At 38.7% G+C, this 27,063-nt stretch overlaps 2 protein-coding genes across 2 annotated transcripts; one reads left to right on the top strand and one right to left on the bottom strand.

Annotated features, from left to right (window-relative positions):
* The first annotated feature begins 66 nt into the window (after positions 1 to 66).
* On the top strand, positions 67 to 12,313 carry LOC311052719 (afadin- and alpha-actinin-binding protein-like). The gene is made up of 14 exons (XM_084067857.1): positions 67 to 148; positions 1,835 to 1,936; positions 2,488 to 2,651; positions 5,053 to 5,256; positions 5,791 to 5,901; positions 6,036 to 6,171; positions 6,300 to 6,375; positions 6,508 to 6,688; positions 7,783 to 7,933; positions 8,888 to 9,024; positions 10,006 to 10,179; positions 10,847 to 10,964; positions 11,130 to 11,277; positions 11,380 to 12,313. The coding sequence occupies exons 2-14, from the start codon at positions 1,918 to 1,920 to the stop codon at positions 11,522 to 11,524; spliced, it is 1,764 nt and encodes a 587-aa protein (XP_083923983.1). The 5' UTR covers positions 67 to 148; positions 1,835 to 1,917; the 3' UTR covers positions 11,525 to 12,313.
* Positions 12,314 to 12,508: 195 nt separating this feature from the next.
* On the bottom strand, positions 12,509 to 23,611 carry LOC311051450 (vitellogenin-like; the record flags this gene model as incomplete). Its single annotated transcript, XM_084066019.1, has 31 exons — positions 12,509 to 12,612; positions 13,219 to 13,374; positions 13,662 to 13,827; positions 13,939 to 14,033; positions 14,270 to 14,364; positions 14,444 to 14,627; positions 14,715 to 14,838; positions 14,997 to 15,135; positions 15,346 to 15,476; positions 15,866 to 15,940; positions 16,197 to 16,471; positions 16,575 to 16,803; positions 16,916 to 17,051; positions 17,402 to 17,587; positions 17,674 to 17,767; positions 17,869 to 18,055; positions 18,160 to 18,279; positions 18,359 to 18,460; positions 18,549 to 18,673; positions 18,798 to 18,895; positions 19,012 to 19,229; positions 19,323 to 19,541; positions 19,629 to 19,754; positions 20,139 to 20,304; positions 20,514 to 20,671; positions 20,759 to 20,909; positions 20,995 to 21,143; positions 21,233 to 21,394; positions 21,645 to 21,896; positions 22,875 to 23,026; positions 23,572 to 23,611. 31 exons carry the CDS (start codon positions 23,609 to 23,611, stop codon positions 12,509 to 12,511), a joined length of 4,614 nt encoding a protein of 1,537 aa, XP_083922145.1.
* Positions 23,612 to 27,063: the final 3,452 nt, after the last annotated feature.

Raw genomic sequence — 27,063 nt, 5'->3', positions numbered from 1 at the left:
TTGGTTGCCTGGGAAACGGAGGAGCCAATGATAGCGACGTTTGATTTGTCAGCAGTCAGTCGTGTTTTGTATGTACGCCGTGCGGTGGATCCAGACCAGCGGAGAAGAGAAGACAGTGGAGAATATAACTGGTATACACGTTTAATGAGTAAGTAATTAAAGCAAACAAGTTGTGTTCTGTGAAGCTAAAAGCTGTGTGGTTTCAATGCCAGGTCTGTGGTGGTGAATGAAAGCCGCTAACATGCCATTTTAAGCCGTGGTGCCACGGGTATGCATGAAGCAACGCCGTGCAAAACCCGTCGTACCCTGGAGGAATAATTATGTGACAGACGTTTTGTGAGGTGAGGAATTTGGCACCAAGCGATGTAAAAACACAAAGTTAAGGCTTCTTCAGAGCACCGTGTCCTTGGCGCTGAATACGTTGTCACTGCAGTTCAATGTAGTAGCACCGACTGAGCCACAGGTTTGTCATTTGATCATTATCTCGGATTCTCGGTCTGTGGTTATTTCGGTATTTTAACGTGACACAAGTTTTATTTTGATTGATTATACTGTATTAACAGCTTGCAAAAATATTTCAGAGATACAAACTATCATAGATCATAGATGTATTTTTATTTTTTTTATTTTCACACGAAAGTAAAAGTCTATGACAGTCTTGATCCAAGGCTAGGATAGAGGTATACAATAATGCTAAAAAGGATAACAGAAAAAGTCCTTAAAGGGCTTGTTTCCATTGTGGTCCTGTGTATTCAATTCATCGAGACAGACAACATACACGAAATCATCAACACTAGTAGCATGTTATTTTGAAAATGTTTTATTATAGCTGGGTTTTAATAGCCATTAAATTAAAGGTTACGTCCATTAATTAGGTCTTATTAGTTTGCTAAGTAGGTCTGTGACTTGTAAGCTTCGTAGCCAGGCATGCCATCTGTTCTCTGCCAAAAGGCTGGGTTTGGTGCTCGAAACACATGGCACTGGCAGCATAGTTGTTGCTTTTTCATTGCTGAATAATTTAAAACCTGTGAATTAAGAATTTGGTTTTGTCATCCACTTCTGTAATTTTGCCCATGCATTAGTTGTTCCAGACAGGAACACCTGTAATGGTGTATACTGATTACTGAAGCTATCAGTTTACATCATTTTATATTTATTGATATAGCCTTTTGAAAAGAAGGAGAAATTGTTCTTGGATTGTTAGAAATGTAGATTTTTTTGTTTTCTTTTTCTTCATGCAGTTAAATCAGCATGTGTTTTGGATTTGAACGGTCAGATGGATGGTGATAAGAGCATTGTGTTGTTAAGATGTTGGCTTAAATCCAACTTGTAATGCTACAATGGATTTTCATCACACAATCACATCAAATGTATTGTCATGCCTCTGCACTGTGGAAGTATGAGTGCTGGTTCTTTCATATTTACCACTTTCTATGATTTTCCTTGCAACAATTACATTTTTGGAATAAATGATGTAGGCAAAATTAGTCTATTTTCCGTGTATGCCATAACTGTAAATTTGGACTATAGAATACATTTCTTCACCCATCGGACGACAAGAGCGTTCTTTGCTTGAGTAAATTAAATGCGCAAGAAATCTTGGAATAAAGCCTGCATTCTTTCAGAGGATATTGAGTGCAGATGCAGAAGTGTATTCACTTACTGCTTACAATCAATCATTTGGCCTTTCTTAATCAGCTCTTCCTCCCTCCCTCCCTCCCTTGTTGTTTAGGCTGCAGCATGTTTCTCTTACCCACAGTGCATCTATCACAGTCAACCCTTGTAATCCAGACAGTGTTGAATTGGCACTGCTAATCTGACATGTCTATTTCAGTCTGCCTGCATCTATGAGTTTGCAAGTCGAGTGTGTCCTGCACATGTAGTGGATAATTCAGGACCAGGAACTGCACTGCAGTGATGCCAGTGTCTTCCCTTGGTGAGTAATCTGTTAAAGATTTTGGCCTGGAGAAATGTTGTTGACCAGCAGCACTAATGCATTTGTAGTAGCATTTTACTGCTAGTGTGTACAAACAGTTGTCAGTTGTAATATATAACAACGTAATAGTTATCCCAACATTTCACTTGTCACACATGTCACACATGTACACACTCAAAGAAGGGACTAAATTGTTCTGAAATGGATCATGATTCATGATGTTAATACAATGTTGTCATCATGCATTGGTTTCTTAGCTGTAGCCAAAACGTTGAAGTGCTCTGTCGACTACAGTAGTTTGTAAGAACAGTCTGATCCTCTATATATCAGCCTTGTGCGTAAGGAAAAGGTTAAATCGACACACATGACGGATCAGTTCTATTAATATATGCTATTTCTGTGCCAATTGGGTAACCTCAATTCCTGGCCACCGACTGCATTGCTTTTGTGGTGCAAGAACAAGGCTGTCCTATGCCTTTACTAACTGCATACTAGTTTATCAACATAGGCCCAGATATCTGCTTGACAACAGACATTTTTTCACCCTGCAGATTTCAAGGACGTTCCTGGCGGCTCTTTCAAATGTAGAATGTCTCCCTTGAGACAGTTCAGCCAATCGTCAGTGCTCTCCCTGCCATTGCACAGAAACCAATACATGCTTGGCTCCTTTTGCACCGAGGACAACGTGCCAGAATGTTTATCATGCATCAACCAGGTCGGTAACCTTATGCTATAGTCACACTTAATTCATAACGCTTTTGTGTTTTTGAAAACCATGACAGGAGTTTTATGCTAGAATAACGTGATTCAAATGAAGAAACTAATCAGACATGATTTTTAAAGTAAAAGAAAGCAAAAAGTTTTGATTTTTGCATTTTGTTTTTTAACAATATATTTATTAGCATTTTCAATTATATAACATAACAATATGGCTCTTGTGTTAAATGTCTATAAATAATCAAACAAAAACAGAGCATAGAATACATACACATACATAATAACAATAAGAAAAACAAAAACAGAAAAACAGAAAAAATACATTACAAAAACATCAGAAAAAAACAACAACCACATTACAAAGTAGCAGAACCATCTATTAACCCACGTCCTAAAGGATTACCTTCCATAAAGTGTATGAACTGTCCCCAAATTTCTTGAAAGATCGCAGATTTCTTTTTAATGGCAAAGGTCAGCTTCTCAAGTGCAAGACAATTTGATAATTCTCTATACCATTGTCTGATGTCTTATCTGGGTTTTTCCAAAAGAGTGCAATTGTATGTTTAGCCTGGAGAAGAGAGTATATAATCATACTCTTTTTTTTACTGTTAATTTTGAGATTATCAGGAAACATGCCCAGAATGCACAGCTGTGGGCAGATAGGAATATCTTCTGAGACTATCTGGGATAATATACCAAGTACCTCTTTCCAAAACTTCATGATCTCTGAGCATTGCCATGAAATAATGTACCCTTCTCCACATTGCATTTTACACATTGGTCTGGTGTATTAGGATCAAAATGATGAAGTAGAGAAGGAGTAATATACGTTCGCATCAGCCATTTGTACTGTAATAACTTGTATCTGGTATTGATTGTCTGCGTTTGAGCTTTATAGCAAACCTTCTGCCAATCTTCAACGCGTATTTCTACATTTAGATCACTGCACCAGGCCAACAGTTGCATTCTTATATTTGACTGCTGTAAGGTAGTAGTAATGCTGTCAGATTTAAGTATGAACATCCAGCATAGCGATCTTTTGAGGTTTGTTTTTATGTCTGTTCTGTTCATTCAGCAGTGCCGCCACTTACACAGAACATAAAACATTTAAATAACAGTATTCAAATGAGCTCTATTGTCCCTCAAACAATCAACATGCTTGATGTTGAGATTTTTTATAATGATGAAGTTTGAAGTATCCCATGAATATCTGTAGCTATATAACCTCCTCTCGAACAATTTCCACGGACGAAAAACATTGCAGGCCAGAACATTGCGCTACATAAAGACACAAACAACAGTGCGGAAAATTAAGGCAAAGTTGCTTGCTCAGTTGCCAAAATACATAACAAAAGGAATAAGGGAGCCACCAGTAAATGCAGTACACAAAACTATTTAGGGTAGGCCTTGTGTCATAAAAAAATACTGTTGAAGGCACAAATAGATACGTAAGCTGAGAAGATACTATGTGGATAGTCTCCCATAGCCAGACAACTATTCCACAATCTCCGAATGCCATATAGAGTCTGGAACTACACCTCCCGAAATCTGAGAACGGAAGCTGTCATCTGTTCGTAATTTCCGTTCACGAAAATATATTTAAAATTGCTTTACGTTTTTTGCGAGGCTACTATGTGGATACATACAACATGGTGTATACCTGGAGGGCTTCTTCAGGTAAATCTGTCAATAATGTGTATTTATACATGTAGAATCTTCCCAACATTTCTATTTGTGCGTTCTATGTTTTAGGACAGCAAGCACCGTAAAACATTGCTTCTGTTTTGCATTTACTGGTCGCACTGTCACCCTGTCGTGGGGAAATTATACTAATCACGCGGAAGGTGAATGTATAAGTCAAAGTTTATTTCGACATCCAACAGCAGGAAAAGCAAACACTCTCCAACACTATTCTGTCCTGTACCCAAGGCCTAGACAACAAGAAAGCCCCCATCAGGGCAAAAGCACCCTCAGAGGACTAATCTCGGACCCCTCTTCACTCACACAGAGTAGCTGCCCTTGAATGGTCTATATGTAGAGAGATACTACACTAATAGACTTTATAACAACAATGTCTTAAGCTGACAGGTTAAGTTGAGAATAGAAGTATAGAGCAGTGCTTGTCCAGAATCAGCTGTTACCTGCCCTTCATGAACAAATGGCAGCAGCAGGGGTTTATGACTGGCCCCTAATGTGGAGCAACACAGCCCCAAAACAAGGTTTCAATACAATGAATACGGTACAGACAAAGACACAAAGTAATAATAGTATGAAATATTTCCCTTACATCCCATATCCTGTTTGCTACAATAGATGCCAGAGAAAACACTGCATGGCAACATTGTAGCCAATTTGAAACATCATGTCCCTCTTTTTGTCTCTATGTGCCCCTTTTCCAGGAACTGTCCTCCCTTGGCCTCCCATCGGTTTGGACAGAATCCGATGGGAGCTCAGAGCTTAATGTGGTGGCTGTGCTCAACAGCATGTATGACCTGATTCAGTTGTACCGCAGGGGCCTGCGCACCTTGGAAGACATGGAAGTGGAGCAGCTCAAGTCGAGCAGCAGCGCGGACTGCCTGCAGCTCAGCAACACTCGGCTAAAGGTGAGCCCAACCCCATGAGCATCCACATCCAGAACATAACCACCACTGCATACCAAAACTATAATTTTGGCAAACAAAAAACGCCATTACGCTAGTTAGAGGAGGATATTTTCACTAGCACTACAACTTGCAATAGCTAGTAACAAGAACAGGAAATGGTAATGGATTTGGAATCAAATCCCCCATGACACCAAAACTGGAGAAAAACACTCAGGAAAACAATTCAAGATCATTTCATAATCTGTGTGTTTGATTTGATTGATTGAATACTTAATTAGCAGTTTGCAAAAAAAAGCACAGGAAACTACAGTTCAAGGTCTGCTAAGAGGATTTTAAACCCAAGAAAGCCTATGGCTTGTTTCCATTGTAACCTGTCAATACTCACGTCTTCCTGTCAATACAGAGCTATGAAGTTACATCTGAGTGATCAAATCAGTTTAGACTGAGTTTATTTCAGTTGATCATTTATTGTTCATTCTAATGGTTGTATTGATTTATTTTCGCCCATACTCCCTGTGCCATCCTATGATCTAGGATCAAGTTGAACTTTGCAAAAGGGAAAACACGGGACTCCTTGAGAGAGAACGTCAGCTACAGCTGAAAGTGAAGAGCGTACAGAACTGCCTGAAAAATGAAAAAGAAGAGGTAATGGGACTTGTGTTGTTTTGTATATTAAGGAAAAATACCACATGGTGTGACTGAAAATAAATGTTCCTCATTTTCTGCTTTCATTTGGAAAATACCGTTTTACAATGCCATTTTCATTGCTTTCTTGTCAGGTGCAAAAACTTCAGCATATTATTGCAAACCGGGCCAGTCAGTACAATCATGATATGAAGAGGAAAGAAAGGGAATTCAACAAACTCAGAGAGCGTTTGAATCAACTCCTAGTTGACAAAAAGGAGAAGAAACAAGGTTTAATGGAAAATCTTTTATGCCTAAAGCTGGCTTGAATTTGCACCTATTTAGCAATTATGACAACTTTATACATTGTTAACATTTTTGTAATTTTTTTATCTGTTTCACTGACCTTTCACTTTCAGCCATTGACGTATTAAATTACATCGGGAGAGCTGATGGGAAAAGGAGCCGCTGGAAAACTGGAAAAACAGAGATCAAGTAAGTGTTTTGGTCTTAACAACCCTCTTTTAGTGTTTGAACTTTCTTACCACATCATAAATTAATAAAAATATAGTTCGATACTATTATGTTTTAATCCATTGATCAGATTCTGATCTTTCTCATCCTAAGACATGAGGCGGAGATGTACAGGACTCTGCTGAGTGACTACGATAGCCGTCAGAAAGACCTGTTGCTGGAAAACGCAGAGCTGAAGAAAGTGTTGCAGCAGATGAAGAGAGACATGATGTCAATTTTACGCTCAAAGAAACCAACACCGAAACGCGAGACGCATGAAGACGGTCCAGGACAGGTTGGACAAGTTTTTTTTTTTTTTACCTTTCTCTTTTCACAGTCTTCCCATTGTGTTCTATCTATGTTCTTTTTTTCCTAGTTATATATATCTTTTTGTTGCTTAACCCATTGACCTGGGGCTGATTCTACAACAACAAGTTTTCTGAAAAACGTATGTTGCTATATCATTGGTGCTCAAACTTACTTTTATGTCAAGGACCCCCATTTGTTTTGTACAGGGACCCCCAAAAGCAAAGAGTTGAGTAAAACATTTTCACTTTAAAACAATATATATATATATATATATATTCAAAGATTTTCACAAATGTTCACGATTTTTGAAAAATGGCAGATCTACAAGCTTGTAGCGCGGTATGAAGTGACTCGCTATGAGCTTGTATATCTGCTATTTTTTTAATAGTTCAAGTATAAAATAATGGTTAAAATCTGAAATGACACAGAGGCTTTCCCGCTCTTAACACATTTAGACCTGTTGTAACCTTTACTTTGTTATACCTTTCAATCCGGGAGCCACCTCTTTGTCTCATTAGTTGTTGCTATACGTATAGCAACACAATTCTTCTTCTTTGTTTTTTGAGTAAGAATTTGAACTTTTTAAGAAAACGTAGGTAAGGTTTTAGAAGTCGTTTTTAGAAAAAACGGCCTCTGGTCTAAATGGGTTGTTAATGAGTTAATCTTGAGAGGCATTGCTCCCACTTAACCACATATAATTTATAACGACTACAGATTCCACACACAAAACTAGAGATGGAAATGTATTTACAAAATGTATTTTAACATGATAATATTTGTTTTCACAAAATTCACTTTTTTTTTTTTTTGTTGTTGTGAGGAATTGCTAAAGTGACTGGTAGAGAGACAGAGGTAGTTTACTGGATGATCCCACATGGCCCATGTTTATGGTCCACAAGATTACAAACTGACAAAGATGACCGGATTTGATGAAGGCTTAGAGAATGAAACAGGTTCAGACTACTATAGTCAAATTATAGTATAACTGAGGCCAGACCCTTTTTTTTGGATGCTGCTGTTTTCCATTGACCTTTTGCAAGTCAAGTCAGTATATTGATTGGTCATTCCCATTTATTATAGCAGTCTGACTCGGAGGAAGAAGAGGAAGTGTTTGATTCCAGTAAGGACAGTGTAGAGTTGTCCTGCGTCCATGCCCGTGAAAAGCTGACCAACAGCATTCGCCTTCAGTGGAGGAGACTCAAGAGCCACGTGGAGAGACTGGACAGCCAAGGTAGTCTTCCTCACTCACTCAAGGAGAATTCTGCTGTTATACCTTTTTCCTATTTTGTGTGTTACTTTTTTCCACATCCCTGAATTGGTATAGCCTAAACAAAGAAAGTTTGTCATAGCAGATGGTTTAAAAAAATACAATAAAAGACATTTGCCGAGCTGATGAGAGAGGACTTGTTTGAACTGAATGTAAACATGAAAGTCATGGATCAGCAGCAACCTCTACTGGTTGCTGTAGGAAAAGCAGTTTGCACTCCTTGCATGATTTTCTTACATGGAGTGCCCTCAAAACACTGGCAGCGCTGCTTCAGAAGGGCCACTGGTGTTTACAGAAGCAACGTGTGCTCTCCCGGCGAAGGTGGCTGGCCTTGGCCTCAAGTGGGAGACAGACATGCCCCCCTTTGTTGTAGCATTCTGTGAATACTGGACCAGGATGCTAGGGCTCTTCTGCCCCTCCAGGAATACCAGACCATGGACTCTCAATGCAGATATCACCCAAATGTGATATCAAGTGGTTCAAACGCTATATATACAAAAATGAATGCTATGTTCAAAACTATGTGTTGAAGGTAAGTTGATAACAGTACTATTGGGGGTTGTGAGATAAGCTGCTTTGACAACCTTCCTCTGCCTAGGCTGACCTGTACCAAGGGAAAGAGGGGATCTTATTGTTGAATCAGCAGTCATGGATCAGCAGTGACCTCTACTGGTTGATGTAGGAAAAGCAACTTAAAGTCATTGCATACCAGTATTTTTCCTATCGTGTATGTGTTCTATCATAGCAATTTGGAGGTCAGCACTAAAATAGCTTGTGTGTGAGTGTGAATGGCAGAACTATCCTGATTTTTCTTTTTTTTTGTGTGATATCAACAGGCCAGCCCAATTAAATGATAAACAAAATCACAAGGCTTGGTTGAACTAACAATGTTATTCTGTATGTATGTTGATTGTTCAGCATCTTTAGCACAGGTGGGTGAGCGGGCCAATATGAACACAATACCAAGGGAGGCTCATGAAAAAGAGATGGACAGACTGAACCTGGAGATCCAACAGTGCAAAGACTTTATTCATTCACAACAACAATTACTACAGGTATGTGTGTAATACATTTACTTCTTCCTATTGTTAATCTTTCATGCAGCAATATGAGTTTGAGCCACAGTGTGGTGGTGGCTAATACAAGATGAGCCAGGCTGGCATAACAATTTATTATTTGTTTGTTGAAAGGCAGCAGTTGAAGTTAATATAGTAGCCAAGGCAATGTATTTTTTTTTTAGTTTTTATTGGGCTGTATTTTGAAAACAATGGAACGGCAACATTGTCATTCATATTCAACTCATATTTACGGAAAATATCTATGATTGTAACTCGCTCTGTATTAGAGTGTCTGCTATATGCCTAAAATGTAATTATGGTTTTCATTATTTACCAACACGCATGATCAAATGTAACTATTCTTCGAGTGATTCATAGAGCACCAAAGTCTGACGTAATTTACGCATCCTACCTGGGTCACACCCCCCCCCCCCCCCATTCTGAATTCCCATAGACGTGTTTAATATCGCGTCATGTAAGAACTGTGCCCCCCCCCCCCCCAAAAAAAAGAGCACGGCAGTTTGACTCATGGATATGAAGCATCAACTAACGGCGAGAAAACGCTAACGTTACCGACGCCGAATTAATTACATTTCCACCAGAAACAGACTATATCAAATACGAGTGACTGACTATCGTAAACGATACAGAGCCACCTACCTGACAATAGCGCCGGGACAATTTGTAAATGTCTATGTTTATATAAGACGATTCTAAGATGACCCAATGTTATTCTCCATAGAGAAATTATTTTCGTGACCCAGGGGATGAACGAGTAACTTCAGAACTTAGTTACTCTATTTCGCAGAAATGTGTCTTGATCAAAACCCCTCTAAAGGGCTTAACAGTAAATTCCTGCACAGCAGAGAACCACGCCGCTCTCCACTCTCCACTCTCCACTCTCGGCCCCAGTCAGACGGAGAGAATCTGGTGGTGCTCTTGCAACATCATAGTTACACCTTCCCTCTGGTCTTGTAGCAGCAGCTGAGTTCTCCATGTGATGAAGAGACGGCATCGCTGTTGAACGACTGCTACATGCTGGAGGAGAAGGAGCGCCTCAGAGAGGAGTGGAAGACCCTTGGAGAGCAGAGAAGGAACTTGGAGAAAGAGAGAAGGAACTTCACTGAGGCAGCCATACGACTGAGCCATGAGGTATGTTTAAAATAAAAAACATTGTAAAGAAAAAGTTAAAATGTGATGAATTAAATATCCTGTGTGGCAAATAAAGTGCTCTCATACATGTGTCATTATTGAGCGAACAGGTTTGTGGTAGTTACTCTTTTGTTCTGGACAGTATTCTAATGTGCTTTTGCAATGAAGTTAAGTCACCTTGAACCACCCACCAAGCAATTGGCATACACATAACCCATTAAGACCTGAGGCCGATTCTAAATCCTAACAGCTTTCTGAAAAACCTATGTTGCTATATGAGTGGTGCTAAAACGTTTTCATATCAAGGACCCCCAAAATGATATGTATTTGGCCACAGACTCCAATGTCATTTTTTTTGTTCCAGGGACCCCCAGAAGCAAAGAATTTAGTTAAAAATGTTCGCTTTAAAAAATGTACATATTCAAAGATTTACAAACATTTTCAGAATAGTGCGGCAGGAAGTGACGCGCTTCTTATACACAGATGCTTTCCGGGTTTTAATGGGTTAAGCAAAGAACACACACAAAGAAATGAACTTGCTATCAAATGTTGTTGGTATATTCTTGGAAGAGGTCAGTTGTGTTAAGAAATATTGAACATTGTGTATATTGCATGCTGAAATGGTATGACTTTTAGTCTCTTAACTTGTGTCCTGTCTAAATTGCAGAGGAAGTCTTTCGAGGATGACCGTGCAACATGGCTCAAACATCAGTTTTTAAACTTGACTCCCTTTGCAGACCCAAAGAAACCTCAGATGTCAAAGTCTAAAAGTGCCTTTTCAATATGTGAGTCATAAAATTAATACCATTTGAAATGTGTCCTTGTTTACTTGTTTGAACTAAGTTAGAATGTTTCACGGGCCAAGTTGGATATATCTAAGATCAGCTTACCTAATGGAAAAGTATTCTGTCTACTTTTGTATTGAATCACAGTACCTAATTCCTTTACAGCTGAGCCAGATGGTAGTGCAGTGTCGGCTCCAGAATGGCTGAATGAATGTGAATCCCACACAAGCTTCTGCACACCCGAATGTGGCCCAGTTAAAACACCATCTACTTCAGACCTGCACCACCCTCATCACCTAATCCCAGAGAACAGGTACCAGTAGTTGCCCAACTGTCCATGTTGCAAGATTCTTGAAATGTTAACTAAATATAGTGACAGCCGTTACATTATTGTGTGTTGATCTGTATCTTTCAGCCCAAGCACAAACAAACCAAAGACGAGGAGTTTGTATATGCCAGAGACGAATGTCTTTCATAATGGTGAGGTTCATGCCCAGCAGTGGAACTGCAGGGACCACTGGAGCCTCACCCTGAATGATGATAAAAACAGCTCTATTTAAAGTCAGCAACTTCAATCATTGTGATCATAGAGACAATCCATATTCACAAAACATGTAATGCCATGTGTGAAGTACACCTGAATGGGGAATGCCAATGTTGAACATCATTCAATTCTTATCAATAATTTAAGCCAAAAAGGAGTTCAGGCAAGCCCCTTGTGTTCTTTATTTACTGATAACTTGTGTAATTTATTGTTATTTTCTTTTTTTTTTTTTTTCTCTTATGTTTTAAAGCTTACTTTTTTAGATTTAATAATTATTGCATTTATATTTATTCATGTCTTTTGTTCCTGGAAATGTCATTGTCAAAGGTATTATTTCTATTATATCAATGTTTGGGCGGTGATATACTATGGGGTGTTTTTGGCTGTATAGATGGCCGATCAAAAAATAAAATAACTGCTAATGTTAAATAACATTGTATTGACAACTTGGGGGCACTGTTGCACATCACTCCATATTAATAATACTCCCCTAGTAATGATGTCATAGTCATTTTGTAAACTTGTTAAGTGACTATAATGTACAATGTTTTAGAATGTAGAAATGCTGCTGTTCTATTGAATGCAATAAGAAACTGTATGATTCATATACAGTATTGGGGCAAATCTTTACTGTTTTAGTAACAACACTGCGTAGCGAGCAACACTACTAGGACTCAGGTGCTGCATGATTTATTTCAGTTTATGGGGATGAAAGGATGAGACGTTTTAAATTGTGTAGCAAAATCTTGTAAAATTCACACCACTCTGATTTAAATACAACCGTATCCCTTCAACTGTTTTTTATTATCTACTAATATGATAATTGTTTTGTTTCCTGTTATTGTTAGTTGCAATGAACCAGTGAAATCATATGCTGGAGACAGACTTATGCATACAATGATTTATTAAGTATTGACATTTACAATTTGAAATATACTATTGACAATTTGAAATGTTTCCTGAAGTATAAATCTAGGCTGTCCACGCCACTGCAACAGCTCTAGGCACACTGAGCCGTGCAGCTACAGGCTACATGAGCGTCCGTGGTCTCCCTCAGGTCCACACTCCTCTCATAGACGTCGGTCGGAGGGGGAATCGCGTTGTCTGCAGAAGAAGGCAAAGAGACAACATTTAACCAGTGATGGAAGAAGTACTTGCATGTTTTACTCAAGTAAAAGTTATCAATACTGCAATGTAGATATAATCTGTTACAAGTACAGTAGAAGTCTCGTATTAAAGATGTACTTGTGTACAAAAGTACAAAAGTATCTGCATCAAAATATCACTTTAACCACCAAAAGTAAAAGTAATCATTGTGTAGAATGTCCCATTTCACAAGTTAAAAATGTATTAAAACATATTTTGAAAGTAGCCACTGTGTGTCACATCGCGACGCATTGTGAGCTTGTAGATCTGCTATTTTCAAATGGCTGAAATATATATATATAGGGCTGAAGTTTTCAAATAATTATAGTGGAGTAAAAAGTACTATATTTGCCTCTGATATGTTGTGGAGTAAAAATAATATAGAAAATTGTAAATACTAAAGAAAGTAAAAAAAAACTCAAATTGTACTTGAGTACATGTACTTCATTACTTAACACCACTGCATTGAACTAATTTAGCAACAGCACAGTTTTCACATTTCATTTTAAGAATTAATCCAATGTTCAGCTCAGTGATACGAGCTTGTTCTTCATTAACACTTACCGGCAGACACGCAGTGGAAGCCCACAGTGACGGGAGTGGTTCTGATGGGGGAGCAGCCGGGCAGACAACGAAGAACAGGCTCAACAGAGTAGCATCTGGACATCTGGTCACGGACCACCATCTCCATTGTCACAGATTCGTGTCTCATACGACATTCTAAGAATAGAGAGGTATGAATATTTAAATAAAAAAGCTAATGGAGTTAAGATGATGTTGATGGTTGTAAGCAGCCAAGTAATCTTGACTGTTTGGTGAGCACTTCCATTTGCTTCCATAATGGTAGATGTTCAAGCAGGTTGGGAAATGAGCCCACTATGTGGAGGTTATTCTCTTGAAACCTATTTGGCTGGGTAAACTGTGAAAGTTTCTCTTAGAGCTTGGAATTTGCCTGCCATTGACGGTTGATAACAACAAAAAAATCCTACTCTGGCTGTAAATCTTACCATTGGTATCGGAGCAACTCTCAGCAGGCACCACCCAGGAATGGGCATAGCTAACTGAGCTCTTGGTCAGGCGTCCACTAGGGGTACGGTACTCCTGTTTGACTTCTCCATCAGCCTTACCACAGACTCCACAGGTCTGTCCCTTCATCCAGTCAACAACCTTAATCTGAAGATACAGGTAAAAAGAATAACAGACCAGTTATTCATTTTAATTGAATATGTCAGCTTTGGTAATTTGGTGGAATTAAAGATTACTCCCAAAATGATTGTTATTCACCTTCCATGTACTCTTATCGTAGTAGACTTCAGGGAGACCATACTTTGGAGCGTAAAGAGCGACGCCTTCACCCCTCTGTTTGATATGGATTGCACCTTTTGGTAGAGTATAGATGAAACAATTTGAGATGGTAGGCTACTTCAACAACAATACCATGTTTTAGATAATCCAGATAATCTAACATCAGAATCAGGATTTTTTTTATTTTACCAAGTATATTTGCACATAGAACAAATTTGTATTTGTGACATAAGTGCACTGTAATGGACGGCAACAAAAAATTGTTGTAGGGGAAAGATCTAACGACTATTCAAGCATTTACATGGCCTACCTGTAGGATGTTGGTAAGGAAGGTTTGTGATGGGAATTGCCAGTCCATTAATCTTGACCACAACGTTGTTTTCCGAGGGATACAGGTCAACGTCACTAGAAGTGAAAGGTATGGTGTTCAGCAACTAGCAGCACCATTGTGTTTAGAACTCATTTCCTGTTGATGAGTACTTACATGTCAGCGATTTTCACATTGATGTGTTTGTGTGCCACCTCATTGTCCTTCTTCAGCAGAACCATGAACTTCATTTCCTCAGTGCAATCCTGAGCCAACACTTGATAGCAAGATACAGGCATCTCATTTACGTATGTCCTGTTGTTGAATGTTGTCAGTGTGTCTCTGACCATGCTGCACTGAACTGAAAGCAAGATGCAAATATTGTTAAAACATTTCTTCTTTTTTTAAAACAACCTTTTCTTAAAATTGTATCGGCTGATCATTTTACCTGCACTATTCTTGGCCAACAAGTATTGGATTTTGTCTGCAATATTGTCTTCAAAGGGAGTCAGACCAGTAACATCTTCCAGTGGCAGGGCAACGGGGAGAATGATAACCTCCTCATATATCCTCTGCAATTAATAAAACAATCATCATCAATTGAATACAAGGAGAATTAGATACATTACATTGTAATGTATCTAATTCTCCTTTTAATTGTTGTAATGATTACAACAATTCAGTTATTCATAAAATCAAGTATGGTAAAAAAAAAGAAAGAAAACAATACCTTTGGTGATTTGAAAATAATATTCAAAGACTTCTCAGATGTTGCAACCACGGTTGCGGAAATCTGGTTCTTAGCGTTTGATGCGTTTTCTTCAATCATCCCAAGCAGTTCAGCAAGGTTAGGAAATTGTTTACGTGCACTAGTGGGAAATATGTGAGAGCATTATTTCATCTGTAATCTTAAGTTAAATATTAGTCCCATATTTATTTTAAGTCTAGAGGACGATTAGGCAAAATATATATTTCCAATAAATGATTTGAACATTTTCTAACAAGTGGTGGCAATAAATAGAGCATACACTATGTGAAACGACAAACAAGTAATGTTACAGAAATATGAAAAGACATACATGCTGATGATGTGCTTCAGAGCTCTTGGCAGGTCATTCCAGTTCACTCTTGCACGGACTGCAGGGTTTGGACCAACCAGACCGGTCTCAGCCATGATCTCAGCGTGATACTCCCCACAGGAAATCTTTGCCTTTGAGCCGAACAAAGGAATAGTGTTTAAGAACGTATCTTTATTTTATGTGTATAGATAGATTATTGAACTGTTCAGGCCACATTGAATAATAGTTTCTTACAGCAACCCTGTGCCTGCTTGCCACGACACCATCAGCAGAGAGCTTCCAATTTTCAGCCGCAGCCAAAGGTGCCAAAGTGAGCAGCATACGGTAAGAAGGCATATCCAAATGAGCAGTGATTTGGTATCCTTGCGTTCTGTGGTCTGATCTCACAGCACGGACGAGAATGGTCACAGCAAGATCGGCGAAATTACCCAGGAATGGCTAAAAAAAAAATCAGTTTGTTTATCCACAGATTGATTCTGACAAAGTGTCCTAATAAAATGTAATGTAAAATAAGCCTCACCTTCTTGAACATGGCCTCGAAGCTTGAAGCGCTGCTTCTGCTGTTGGCCTGGGAGTTGGCTTGAGATGCGATCGCCTATACATAAAATTGGAAGGAGAAATGTGTTTGCTGCACAACTGAAGTTTCCACATGTTGAAAGAAGAACCATCGTCTAAATTTCATGTACTCATGTACTTACGTTGTGGTTTTTCTGGAATTGGTGGCGTTTACTTGCAACCTGTTTGGAATAGATATTCTGTCTTCAGTTCAATGTGTTGGTTATTTTTACTTGAAAGAGACATTCCCCGTTATTCATAAAAATCTAAGTTGTAGAATGACCTTGGTACTTTACCTTGGATTGACGAGAACTGGAGCTAGAAGAACCGCTCAGTGATCTGCTGCTGCTGCTGCTGCTGCTGAGGCTGCTGCTGGAGCGAGAGCTGCTGGAGCTGGAAGATGACGCGGTGCGATTCAGACCAGGAATCAGGATCTTCTTGAGTTTATGCACGACTGGTTTAACCGCAGCAATGTCCTCTGCGCTCAGGTTGATCTGTTTAATGATCTTCTCTGCAGCCTTTGGTCCAACCTGAACCTCTATCTCCAGCCTCTCAATGGGTTCGCCTTCAACTATAAATAGACATAATGTATTGCTCATATGAATCATGTTTCTTATCTACCAAGTATTCATTTGTACAGTATTTGAGTGCGAGTGCATGTTTTGCATGTGTACTGCAGTAGTTCTTGCCTGGTTTCACAACAGCTGTGGCGGAATGCTTTCCGATTAGTGTGTACAGAGCGGTGGGTCTGAGGAAGGCTGCACTCTGTGAGAAAACCTCAAGGCATCCCTTCAATCCAAAAGTCTCGGTCTTGGCACAGAAGTTCCTTTCAAAACGGCTGCCTGGGGCCCTCACAGTGGGCTTCAAGCCTGCCTCCGAATAAATGACCTCAGAAGATTTTTCCTGAAACACAAAATTAAAAGAGCATAAAATGTGTTGTTCCTGTGACAGTCAAATTCCATCTTTCTCTTCATGATGGTATTTTGAATGAGAAAGTTATTTAAAATCAGCCCACCCAGCTACTAGAGGCAGCAGACGTGATCTTAGACATGAATGAATCCCTTGAGATGGCTGCGGCGGCAGGAATCATTGGGATCATTCTTTCGGCAGGCGCATCCTCCACATTCCTTACCAAAGCAAATGTCTCATAGCTGCCAGTGATCAAAGAAGAACAATTTTAATGATATAATAGTAATTAAGTCTGTTATTCATGCATTGTGTAATCCTCATTCTAATAGAAACTGTAGGTATGTCTGTTGCAAACATTGTGTTGATGTTCAAGTTAACAATGTTTATTTAACTTTATGTTTTGATGGCCAATGAATTTGTCATGAAAACATTCATGACATAGAGTAAGTTAATATAATCGCTTTAGTGGACATGCTTGTTATACAGTATGCAATAGGTGCTAGTTTTAATTATTACATTTATGCTAAATACTGGATGATTTGTAATGCAAAATCTGTATAATTACTGTTTAATTGCTAAAGACAGGTTTTACCTAGCTGCTGCAAGATGTTCAGGAGCAGCAACAGGCAATGCCTCAATCTTGAAGTGGCCTTCTGCAATGTCAAGCATTACTGTAATGCTTGCAGGGACAATCATGTTGACTTTAGCTCTCGCCATCAGAGCAGCCTGGATAAAAGCGGTGTTGACTCCCATCACAGCAAAGGTATGGACAGCAAGACTGGAGAAAAGGGCCAAAACATTTTAGTATCTGATTTCGAAAAGCGATGACAAATTGATGTGAAATATTAGTTTGAACGGGACTACCTTGGTTTAACTTCAGCATCCAACTGAATGTCAGTCCTCAGCAGTTGACTAATGTGGAAGTTCTCGGGAAGTTCTGGCTTCATGATGCCCTTAACTATAAGCACAACAAGTGATTGGCTTTCATATGGTTCTAAGATGCAAGTAAGAATGTAAGTAACATTGTTTTATTAATGAATTGCATGATTTTGCACCTACCTTGAACAGCTGCAACAGCCACGGCAGCGGTGTACAGACTGAGCTCCATGGGCAAACCTACGGCAGTGGGCAAGATGCGTCGCACCTCAGAAAGTAGCAGTGGCTTGGCAAACTGGAGAGAGGCCCCAGCCAAGAGAGCCCTGAAAGCGCTCATTCCATGTTCCCGGGCAGCACTTCCAGTGGCAAGCTGTTGGTAAGCAATTGTCTTTATGCCAAGTTCTTGTTTCATTGAATGGTAATAATTACATGGAGCTGGAAGGTTCTGATGATGAACTGTGCAACAGAACATACCGCAATTGCCTGCTCAACGATGTTCTTGTCAAGGCTGGCAAAGGCAATTTCCTGGCCGAAAATCTTTACATACATTGAAGCCAGTGGTGCACTTGTGGGATAGGCCCTCCAGTCAGTCAGCTTAAAGAGAAACAATGGTACATTTTACAGATAGTTTTCCACAATCATGATAATTTACTGTTCAGGAAGGGACACATACAGCTTTGATGGCGCGCTTCATCTTGGTTATCCGATCAGCGTGTTCAGGAAGAGCGGGGAGTTTCAGAAGGGCCTCCTGAAGACCCTCAGTTCTTACTCCAACCTTAGAGAGAAATGGACAATGCTCATTAGCATGAATTCATTCATTTCCATCTTTTTGTGAATTCTTACACTTTGACCAAGCACATTACCTCAAAAGCGTCAGTAGCAGCTCCAGTCAAGTAAGCTCGGACCTTGGCTACAACAGTTTTGGGCAAAATGCTGGCAGCATCGTTAATGTAAAAAGCACTGGCGGCAGCACCAATGGTCAAAGGATCTGTAACAAGTCAAGTAAATTTATATAGCGCATTTCATACATGGTAAAGTCAATGTGCTTCACAAAAATAAAAAAGTACAAAGTGCAAATTAAAATGACTCATAATTAGCATTAATTGTCTCACTGTAATAGGCATCACGGTGGATGGCTCTGCTGAAACGGAAGCTCAGTCTATCCAGTTTCTGACCGATGATCCTGACAGCTACGTTGCAGGCAGCAGCACTGAACGGAAAGGGTAAGTAAGATTATAAACTATAATTATACTATTATATGTAGCATTTAAAAAAAAAACACTTTAACGAAGCTCCAAATATATGTAGAAAAGTCACGGCTCCTACACTGCAGCAAAGTCGGGGGCGGTGCTTCGGGTCAGGGACTTCATGTGAGAATAAGTGAAGCTGGCCACCTGGAGGTTGGTCTCTGACTTCAGAAGGTTTGCTAGTGCAGTCACCAGACCCATTGGTGGCCTGGTCTCAAACACCACGATGCATGCAAGCATACGCAGCTCTGGATGCTGAGCCCTGTCCATGAAGATTTGAACAGCCAAATCCTGGACCTAATAGATCCAGAACAGATTATGGTAAACAATGCAGTTACAGTATAAATATAAAATAAATACATATTTAGTTTGTGAGATTTAAAAACCCACCATTGCAGGTGCCCTTTTAGCGATGTTCCTCAGGGCCAGGACAGCCTCAACTTGAATTCTCTGTGGCAGAGCAGAGGCAGCACTTCCAAACCCGGGTAGGAGCTTTGTGATGATTTTAAGGCTAGCGGGATGGCCGGCATTGGCAAGAACCTTCAGTAGCAGGACAACTTCTTCTATTTCGTTCTTGCGAATAGCTTCGACTGCAAGGTCGATGATTGGCTGTGGAGAGTTGACAGTTCATTAAAATCCCCCAATCCATTGGCCACTAGTTATGTAAAATGGGATTATGACAATACTATTTCTTACTTTTACAAGGTCAGCACCGCAGGTGGGTGTCTCAGCACAGTACTTGGCCACCATGGTTCCATAACCGAGCATAGCTGCCTCACGGAGAATTGGCTGGGCCTGGACCTTTTTGTTGAAAGCCAGATCCTGTGGATATAGGAAAAACATTTTATAACATAGAGCGAGGGTTAAAACACCCCCTCATGTTGTACTTCTTTCCTTCATTGAAAGGACAATAGAGTGGGAGAGCATAGGGAAGAATGCCATTTTAAGATAAATTCCACATAGTTTCAGATAAATATATAATCTGAAACTATGTATCTGTTGGTATTACACCTTTCTTAACAGGCTTCCAAATTGCTTTATAAAAGTATGAAAATGAAATAAGTAAAAACATGTCGTAATAATGAACTCAACCATTACCTAGACGTACTAGACCATAAATAAATAGAAAAACACCATGCTACATTGAGAGCATAAAAAGTAGGTTTTTTTTACGAGGTTACTGAGCCCAATGTTCACCTACTGTACCTTAAATAGTGGGATGGAGACCATGTCAGCTGTCACCATCTGCACCGATAACAGCAGGGCGGGGAAAACTTCAGCAATAGTGAGTTCATCAGCCATAAACTTCTCCTCTATGAATTTCAGTGTGATTGGTGTACCAATAGCAGGGAGTGCATCCAGGATCCAACGCCTAGACCAGAGGAAATACTTTTTTTAATTTAAAAACAAATAAACAAACAAAACAAAACAACAACAAAAAACAGCAACACCATACTCTATTAGGGAAGAGCAATGCAATATCATATACATTGCTGTTAGTAGTAAAATGTTGTATGTGTAAACAGCATTGTAGCTCAGCAGATATCTTACAGTTTATACAATTTATCAGCGCTTTCTTACCTGAATTCTGGTTTGGTCTTGTGGTGAGCCCAAATGGCCTCAATACTCGCCCAGTTGGCCTCACGCAAAATCTGAACAAGCTCCAAATATTTCAGAGGAGCATCATGATGGACCTGAACCTTATTGTATGTAACCAGGTGAATTAGGACTTCCAAAGCCTAGAGAAGACAAGAAGACAGTCATATGGTGTCATATAAAGCTATAATTTAATTTAAAAATTAAATGAAAAGACGACACCACTCTACCTGTGCCTCTGGGTTCGTGATCTTGAGGAGCTGAAGGGGTGTCTGGAGAAGCTCAGAAGCGAACTCATATTGCACTGATCCACGATGAAGATACTCTTCCGGTGCTGGTGAGATTTGCTCTTTCTCCATCGCATGGAAGGTCAGCCTCTGTCTGCACAATTAAAAATAGTTTCAGCATACTTGATATTTTGAGTCTATTGCCATTTTGTTAATCTTCGACAAGTCTTGCAACATACTTGGCTATCATCTGAGCAGCTCCGTTCCTCTCATTGAATGGAGAATACTGATGCAGTTCAGTGACTGTTGCCTCCATGATCAGAGCACCATTAGCTGCTGGCTTCATGATGTAGTCATAGGTTGCTGCTCCCCTCAAGTTCTTTACGATCTGTGCAGAAATAACACATGGTTAACCCGTTGAATTGGCAGTAATATATCTGGCAGTATCTGGCAGAAAATGTAATTGGTCTGTCTTACCGCTTGACACTCAGCACATCTGTCCATGTAAGCCAAACCAAAGTCCTTAACGATGGCCTGCTGGCAGTTGTTCAGATCCTTGGCTCTGGTCAGATGGATGCGTTCAGCCTGTACGTCCTCACTGATTATGTAGTGGGTCTTGCACACACCATGAGCTCCATTCTAGATGAAGTGAATATGATTATAAATTAAAATATGTAATAGAATATAATTCAAGTCAAGTTTATCTGCATAGCCCGTAATCACAGAGATATAGTATCAAAGGGCTTTACAGGCCCCCATATCCAGGGCTGACAGACATGCAACAAGTGCCGAGCGAGCAACACTGCAAAGTACACATAAGAACTAAACTATTAATGAATTACCTTTAATGTATTATGATGTACACAATACAGAAATGTACAGTTCATACCTCCTGCAACTCATAGACATTCTGGGTGTTCTTGATGTTAACATGAAGGACGTTCAGGATTCCTCTGAAGATATTCAACACAGTAGGGGAGACACCAGCTGGGGCAAAGACCTTACCCACATTACCATTTGCATACTCAAACTTGATGGGAGTCATGAGTTGAGCAGCAAGGGCGGAAGTGAGTTTTGTCGCTGGGACAAAAGGTGCTTTGGGCCAGACGCCACTGTACTCGAAGATCTCTGGGTCTACAAGCTGCATATGGGAGAGAGACATTATACTTAACTGCCGGGCGGAAATCTTCTATGTCCAAAGCATGTCAAAAGATTACCTGTGTTCCAAATGCATCCAATACTTTTCATTGGTTACATTTTTATAAAGCCCACAGACAAACCTAACCACTTTCAACCTGGTGTTTCTATTTTGGTCATGTCATTATAGTTGACATTTTTCAGAAAATCAAACATAACAGATCTATAAGCTCCCAACGCATCGCAACATGACACATGAGCTTGAGGATCGGTTAACTTTGCTATTTTGCGTGACACTGTCTTACGACCAAGTATAAAATAGAGCATTTTATTTATGAAAAAAAAACGTATATGAAGATACAAAAAATATGAAGATACAAGTTTTCTGCCAGACAGCGTCATAAGTGCATTATGGAGAGACGAGATGCGTGTGACCAGTGGTGTAAAGTAACTAAGTACATTTACTCAAGTACTGTACTAATTTTGAGGTATTTTTTACTTTACTGGAGTATTTCCAATTTTCAATGCTTTTACTTCTACTCCACTAAATCTCAGAGGAAAATTGTGCTTTTACTCCTCTATAATTATTTGAAAGCTTTAGTTACTAGTTACTTTGTAGATTTTGATTATTATTACAAAACATACATTACCAACTTCAGCCCTATGTACATTTCGGCCATTTGAAAATAGCCGATCTACAAGATCACAATGTGTTGCGATGCGACTCATTGTGAGCTTGTAGATCTGCTATTTTCAAAAGATTTTTATACATTTAAAAACTTGTGAAACAGGACATTCTGCATAATAAATGATTTCTACTTTTGGTACTTTAAGTACATTTTGATACCAATACTTTTGTACTTTTTCTCAAGTAAATTTTGAATTCCGGACTTTTACTCTTAACAGAGTAAATGACACTACATTGCAGTATTGACACTTTTATCTAAGTACAAAATATATGAGTACTTTTTCCACCACTGACCTTCAGCATGAAGATGTCCCTGTCAAATGCATGGAGATGAACTTTGCCGCTGATTTTGACTCCAGCTTTTGCCAGGCCCTCCTCGGGTACACCACCCAGGATCATTGCTTCATACATGTACACATAGGTCTTGCCGGCAGCAAACTCTGGGGCTGTGAGAATAAATTAAATGAATGAGATCACATTGTCATCTTTTTTTCTTTTCTTTTGTATCAATGTTAATATTAGTTCAAATAATTGCTTTATGATTAGGTTCAATTTAATTTGTAGGTTTTGAACTCCGTAGATATTTATCATGCAGATATTTCATGTTTGCTCTGTAAAATAAGAAAACTTATTCAACAGGGATGTGTTTCGGGTCATTTTAAACTATTTGATAGAAGTATTGACTTACCATAGTTGTGACAAGCTGTAAATGATGATAGTATATATATTAGAATACATCATTTTCAAAAATATGCTTTAGAAAATATCATTCATTAACCACCTAAGCCCTATTAAAACATTTTCTAAAATAATGTCATGGTTATGGTGATTAAGGTCTATTATTTTAATCTAGCACGTATCTTTTATTTTTATTTTTTCTTAATAAAGTTGGTTCCTTCCTTCTCTCTGTAAAGCGACTTTTGGTACTTAGAAAAGCGCTATATAATTCTGAGCTATTATTATTATTAAGAAAGAATCAAATGATACTTACCCACAAGGGCTACAGTCAGGGCGAGGACAACCGCTCTCATGATTGTGAGAGGATGAGGAGGATGTGAGGATGAGAGTCCCATACCCTCCCTTATATATCATCCTGTAATGACTGATTGTTTGTTAAGTCCAAAGTTATCATACAGGTAGATCCACAGGTCAGGTTAACCTGTCCTATTGCTGTGTGATGTGAAGCGATTTGACCTGTCATTGAACTTTTAGTGGACACGTTGGTTCTCTGGGCAAAGACCATTCCTCACTGTTATACTGAAATGCAATGTTTATTGTTACTATCAAAACAGATCATTCAACCTTATTTCTGACACATGAAGCCTGCAACAATCAGTGGTGGAAAAAGTACTGAAACGTTTTACTTAACTACAAGTATCAATACTACTGAAATACTATCAAAATCTACTTAAAGTACCAAAAGTAAATGTACTCACTATGCAGAGTGTCCCATTTCAAGTTTTCAAGTTCTTTTGAAAATTGCAGATCTACAAGCTCACAATGTGAGCTTGTAGATCGGCTATTTTCAAATGGCCAAAATGTATATATGGGTTGAAGTGGTTAATGTATGTTTTGTAATAATAATCAAAATCTACAAAGTAACTAGTAACTAAAGATTTCAAATAATTGTAGTGGAGTAAAAGTAAAAAATGTGTCTGAGATGAAGTGGATTACAAGTAAAAGTATTGGAAATTGGAAATACTCAAGTAAAGTACAAATACCTCAAAACTGTACTTAAGTAAAGTACTTGAGTAAATGTATTTAGTTACTTTACACCTCTGGCAACAATAAAGAAAAACAGGGCACAACACAAGAACACATAATGCAATATAGGACACATATTTAAACCTTTCCTTAGAGCAATGTATTTGGCTTTCATTTCTAATCTGGTCAAAATCATTTGACCTTGTTTTGAAATGTAACAATGGTCAGCTTGACTCAGACACTCCTATTGGATATTGCCATACATAGTACCACATAACTGAATATCTACTGTATAGTTTTAAAAATATTTCTTAACAACTTAAGCTCTTTAGCCCTGTATACCTTGTTGGACAACAAATAGCTAAAATAGGCAATCTACAAGCTCACCACGCTTTACTGTAGATCAGCTATTTTTGAAAATGTTTGAAATCCTACTTTTTTTTTATTCATTACTGGTCCAATCTGGTCAAAATGGCCTTCCATGGAGTGGTGAGGGACTTAATACTGTATCTAGTAACATGGAAAACAGTAGCTATGATGCAACAGACTAGATACAAAAATGTGCCAAAATCATTTGACCTGGTTTTGAAACTTAACAGTGGTCAGCTTGACTCAGACTGTTATTGGATATTGCTAATGTGTTAACAACTTAAGCCCTGTATATTTAATCGGACAACGAATATTGAAAATAGCTTTTTTTAAGATTGTATTTGTCACCTATAATGCCCAAAATAGAGGGTCAAAGTGGTTAATTTAACTTCCATTTCTGAAGCACTTTTCTTGTTTCTTTCTTTTTTAAGATATTCTATGGCCATTTTAAAGTCTTTATTTGACAGAGACAGGAAACGCGGAGAGAGAGCAGGGGAACAACACAGCAAATGGTCAGGTCGGCAAGGAATTGAACATACGGACATGTATTATAACAGATATATATGAATTGCAAGCCTGATTAACCTAATGAATCAATAGAACAGAAATAAAAAGACTAAAGTATGTAACAGCAACATCATCAAGTTTTAAATATGCTAATTTGAAATGTAGCACAAATAAATGTTCTGAACTGGACATAAGTTAAGTGACCAGGTGGGTGCACGCTATGCATTTTCAGAGCATGTTTATTTTAATGCTCAATCAATCGATTTCAATGAAAACTAATTTTCATTGAAATGATTCAATCATTAATTTGTTTTACATTCATTATTTTATATTAATGTTATATTATCAATACAATCTTAGTGTTATTTGTGGGTAATATCCTTGTTTGTAATGGCTGAACTACAGAAACCTTTTCAACCAACAATGTTCATTGGGCAGGGTGGCTTGACAATTTGAACTCCCCTAGAATCCTGTACATTTTCCACTTTTTATCCAGTTAATGTCATTTTGGATTTGGGTAATTTTTTGTTTGGTTTAGATTTAAGCTCACAATCGGTTATAGAGGCCCATTATTTTGGATCAGCATGAATGCAGAGACAAGTAATTGAGCATCAATCAGCTCTATTACAGGAATATTCGGAATAAATTAGAACAATCTTATAGATTAGTCTCTGTTTTGCGTTATTCGTTATTCTTTTTTCTTCACTATCGTTGTTCTTTTCCTCTTTTAACAGTCTTTATCCCTGTTGGCAGGGCTTAAGAAATGATTGGCAGTGTTGTCAGGGGCCCACTGTTCCGGTAACTTATGCTGCTCAGAGTGAAAAGATCAGAACGGCTTGTGTTGGTAACCGGAATACTCGCCTCAAAACCATTTTTTTCACCCATTTTTTCTGCGGACCACGCCGGACCAGTGATTCTTGTATTCTTTTATTTGCTTTACTGAGGATAAGGTTAGAAATAAGTTTAGGGTTAGTCATAGTTTTACTGAGGTTAAGTTTAGCAAAAGGTTAGGTTTTGGCACCATTTTAATTAGGTTACATTTAGATTAGGCATAGTTTACTGAGGTTACGTTTAGGAATGCCAGGTGAATACCGCCGGATTTGCTCCGGGGTGTTTTGGGTCGAGCGTTTTGGTATGCGCCACCTACGGGGTACAATATGGGGGAAATTGGCAAACATTTTGTGATTATGTGGAGACACATGTGAAGGTGGAAAAGTAGATGGCTGCCTAGCCAGAGCCATGAGCGATTTTTGTAGCAAGTTGGGAGAGAATTGGACAACTGCTTGGCTCTGATCTAGTAGTCCGCAGAAATACAGGCTGACCGGACCAGGCTTCAATCAGGTAGCAGAATGTCAGTAAATAGAGATGGGCACTACCACAATTCTTTTGTTTTTGGAGGAACAGAGAGGGAAGAAGGAGAAGTACCATAGTTCCAATCCAATTTGTTTGTGTTTATTTGTTTTACTTGTCAGCATCACACATTAAATTCAGGAGAAAACATACATTTACATCGCCAAAGAAAACATGAAACAAAACAAACATAAAGCAAGACTAGCAAATGTATATGTACACTAATAATTACAATAAAATAGGATAAAATAAAATTAATAGAAGGGAATAAAGAGATGTGTAAACAGAGCTGTGTCCCTTTGCAATCAAAAACTATACCTTGCAAAAAACAGCATACTTGTGCATTTGCTGTTAGGAGCAGTTATATATAAATGTAAGCATAACTGTATGCTTTATTTATTTATACTGTATGTATAAAGCTTTTTGGAACAAATAGCAATATTTCAAGGTTTAGCTGTCATTGGTATAAAACCTGTGACGCAAATTAAAACAATTTTCAAGTGTATTTAAAATGACAGAGGTAGCAGTAGTTTTTCAAATGTATATTAAAGGC

Source organism: Gymnoscopelus microlampas (genome assembly GCF_963454915.1).
Source record: "Gymnoscopelus microlampas genome assembly, chromosome: 9".
NCBI classification, from domain to species: Eukaryota; Metazoa; Chordata; class Actinopteri; order Myctophiformes; family Myctophidae; genus Gymnoscopelus; species Gymnoscopelus microlampas.
This window is presented reverse-complemented; position numbering and strand designations above follow the sequence as displayed.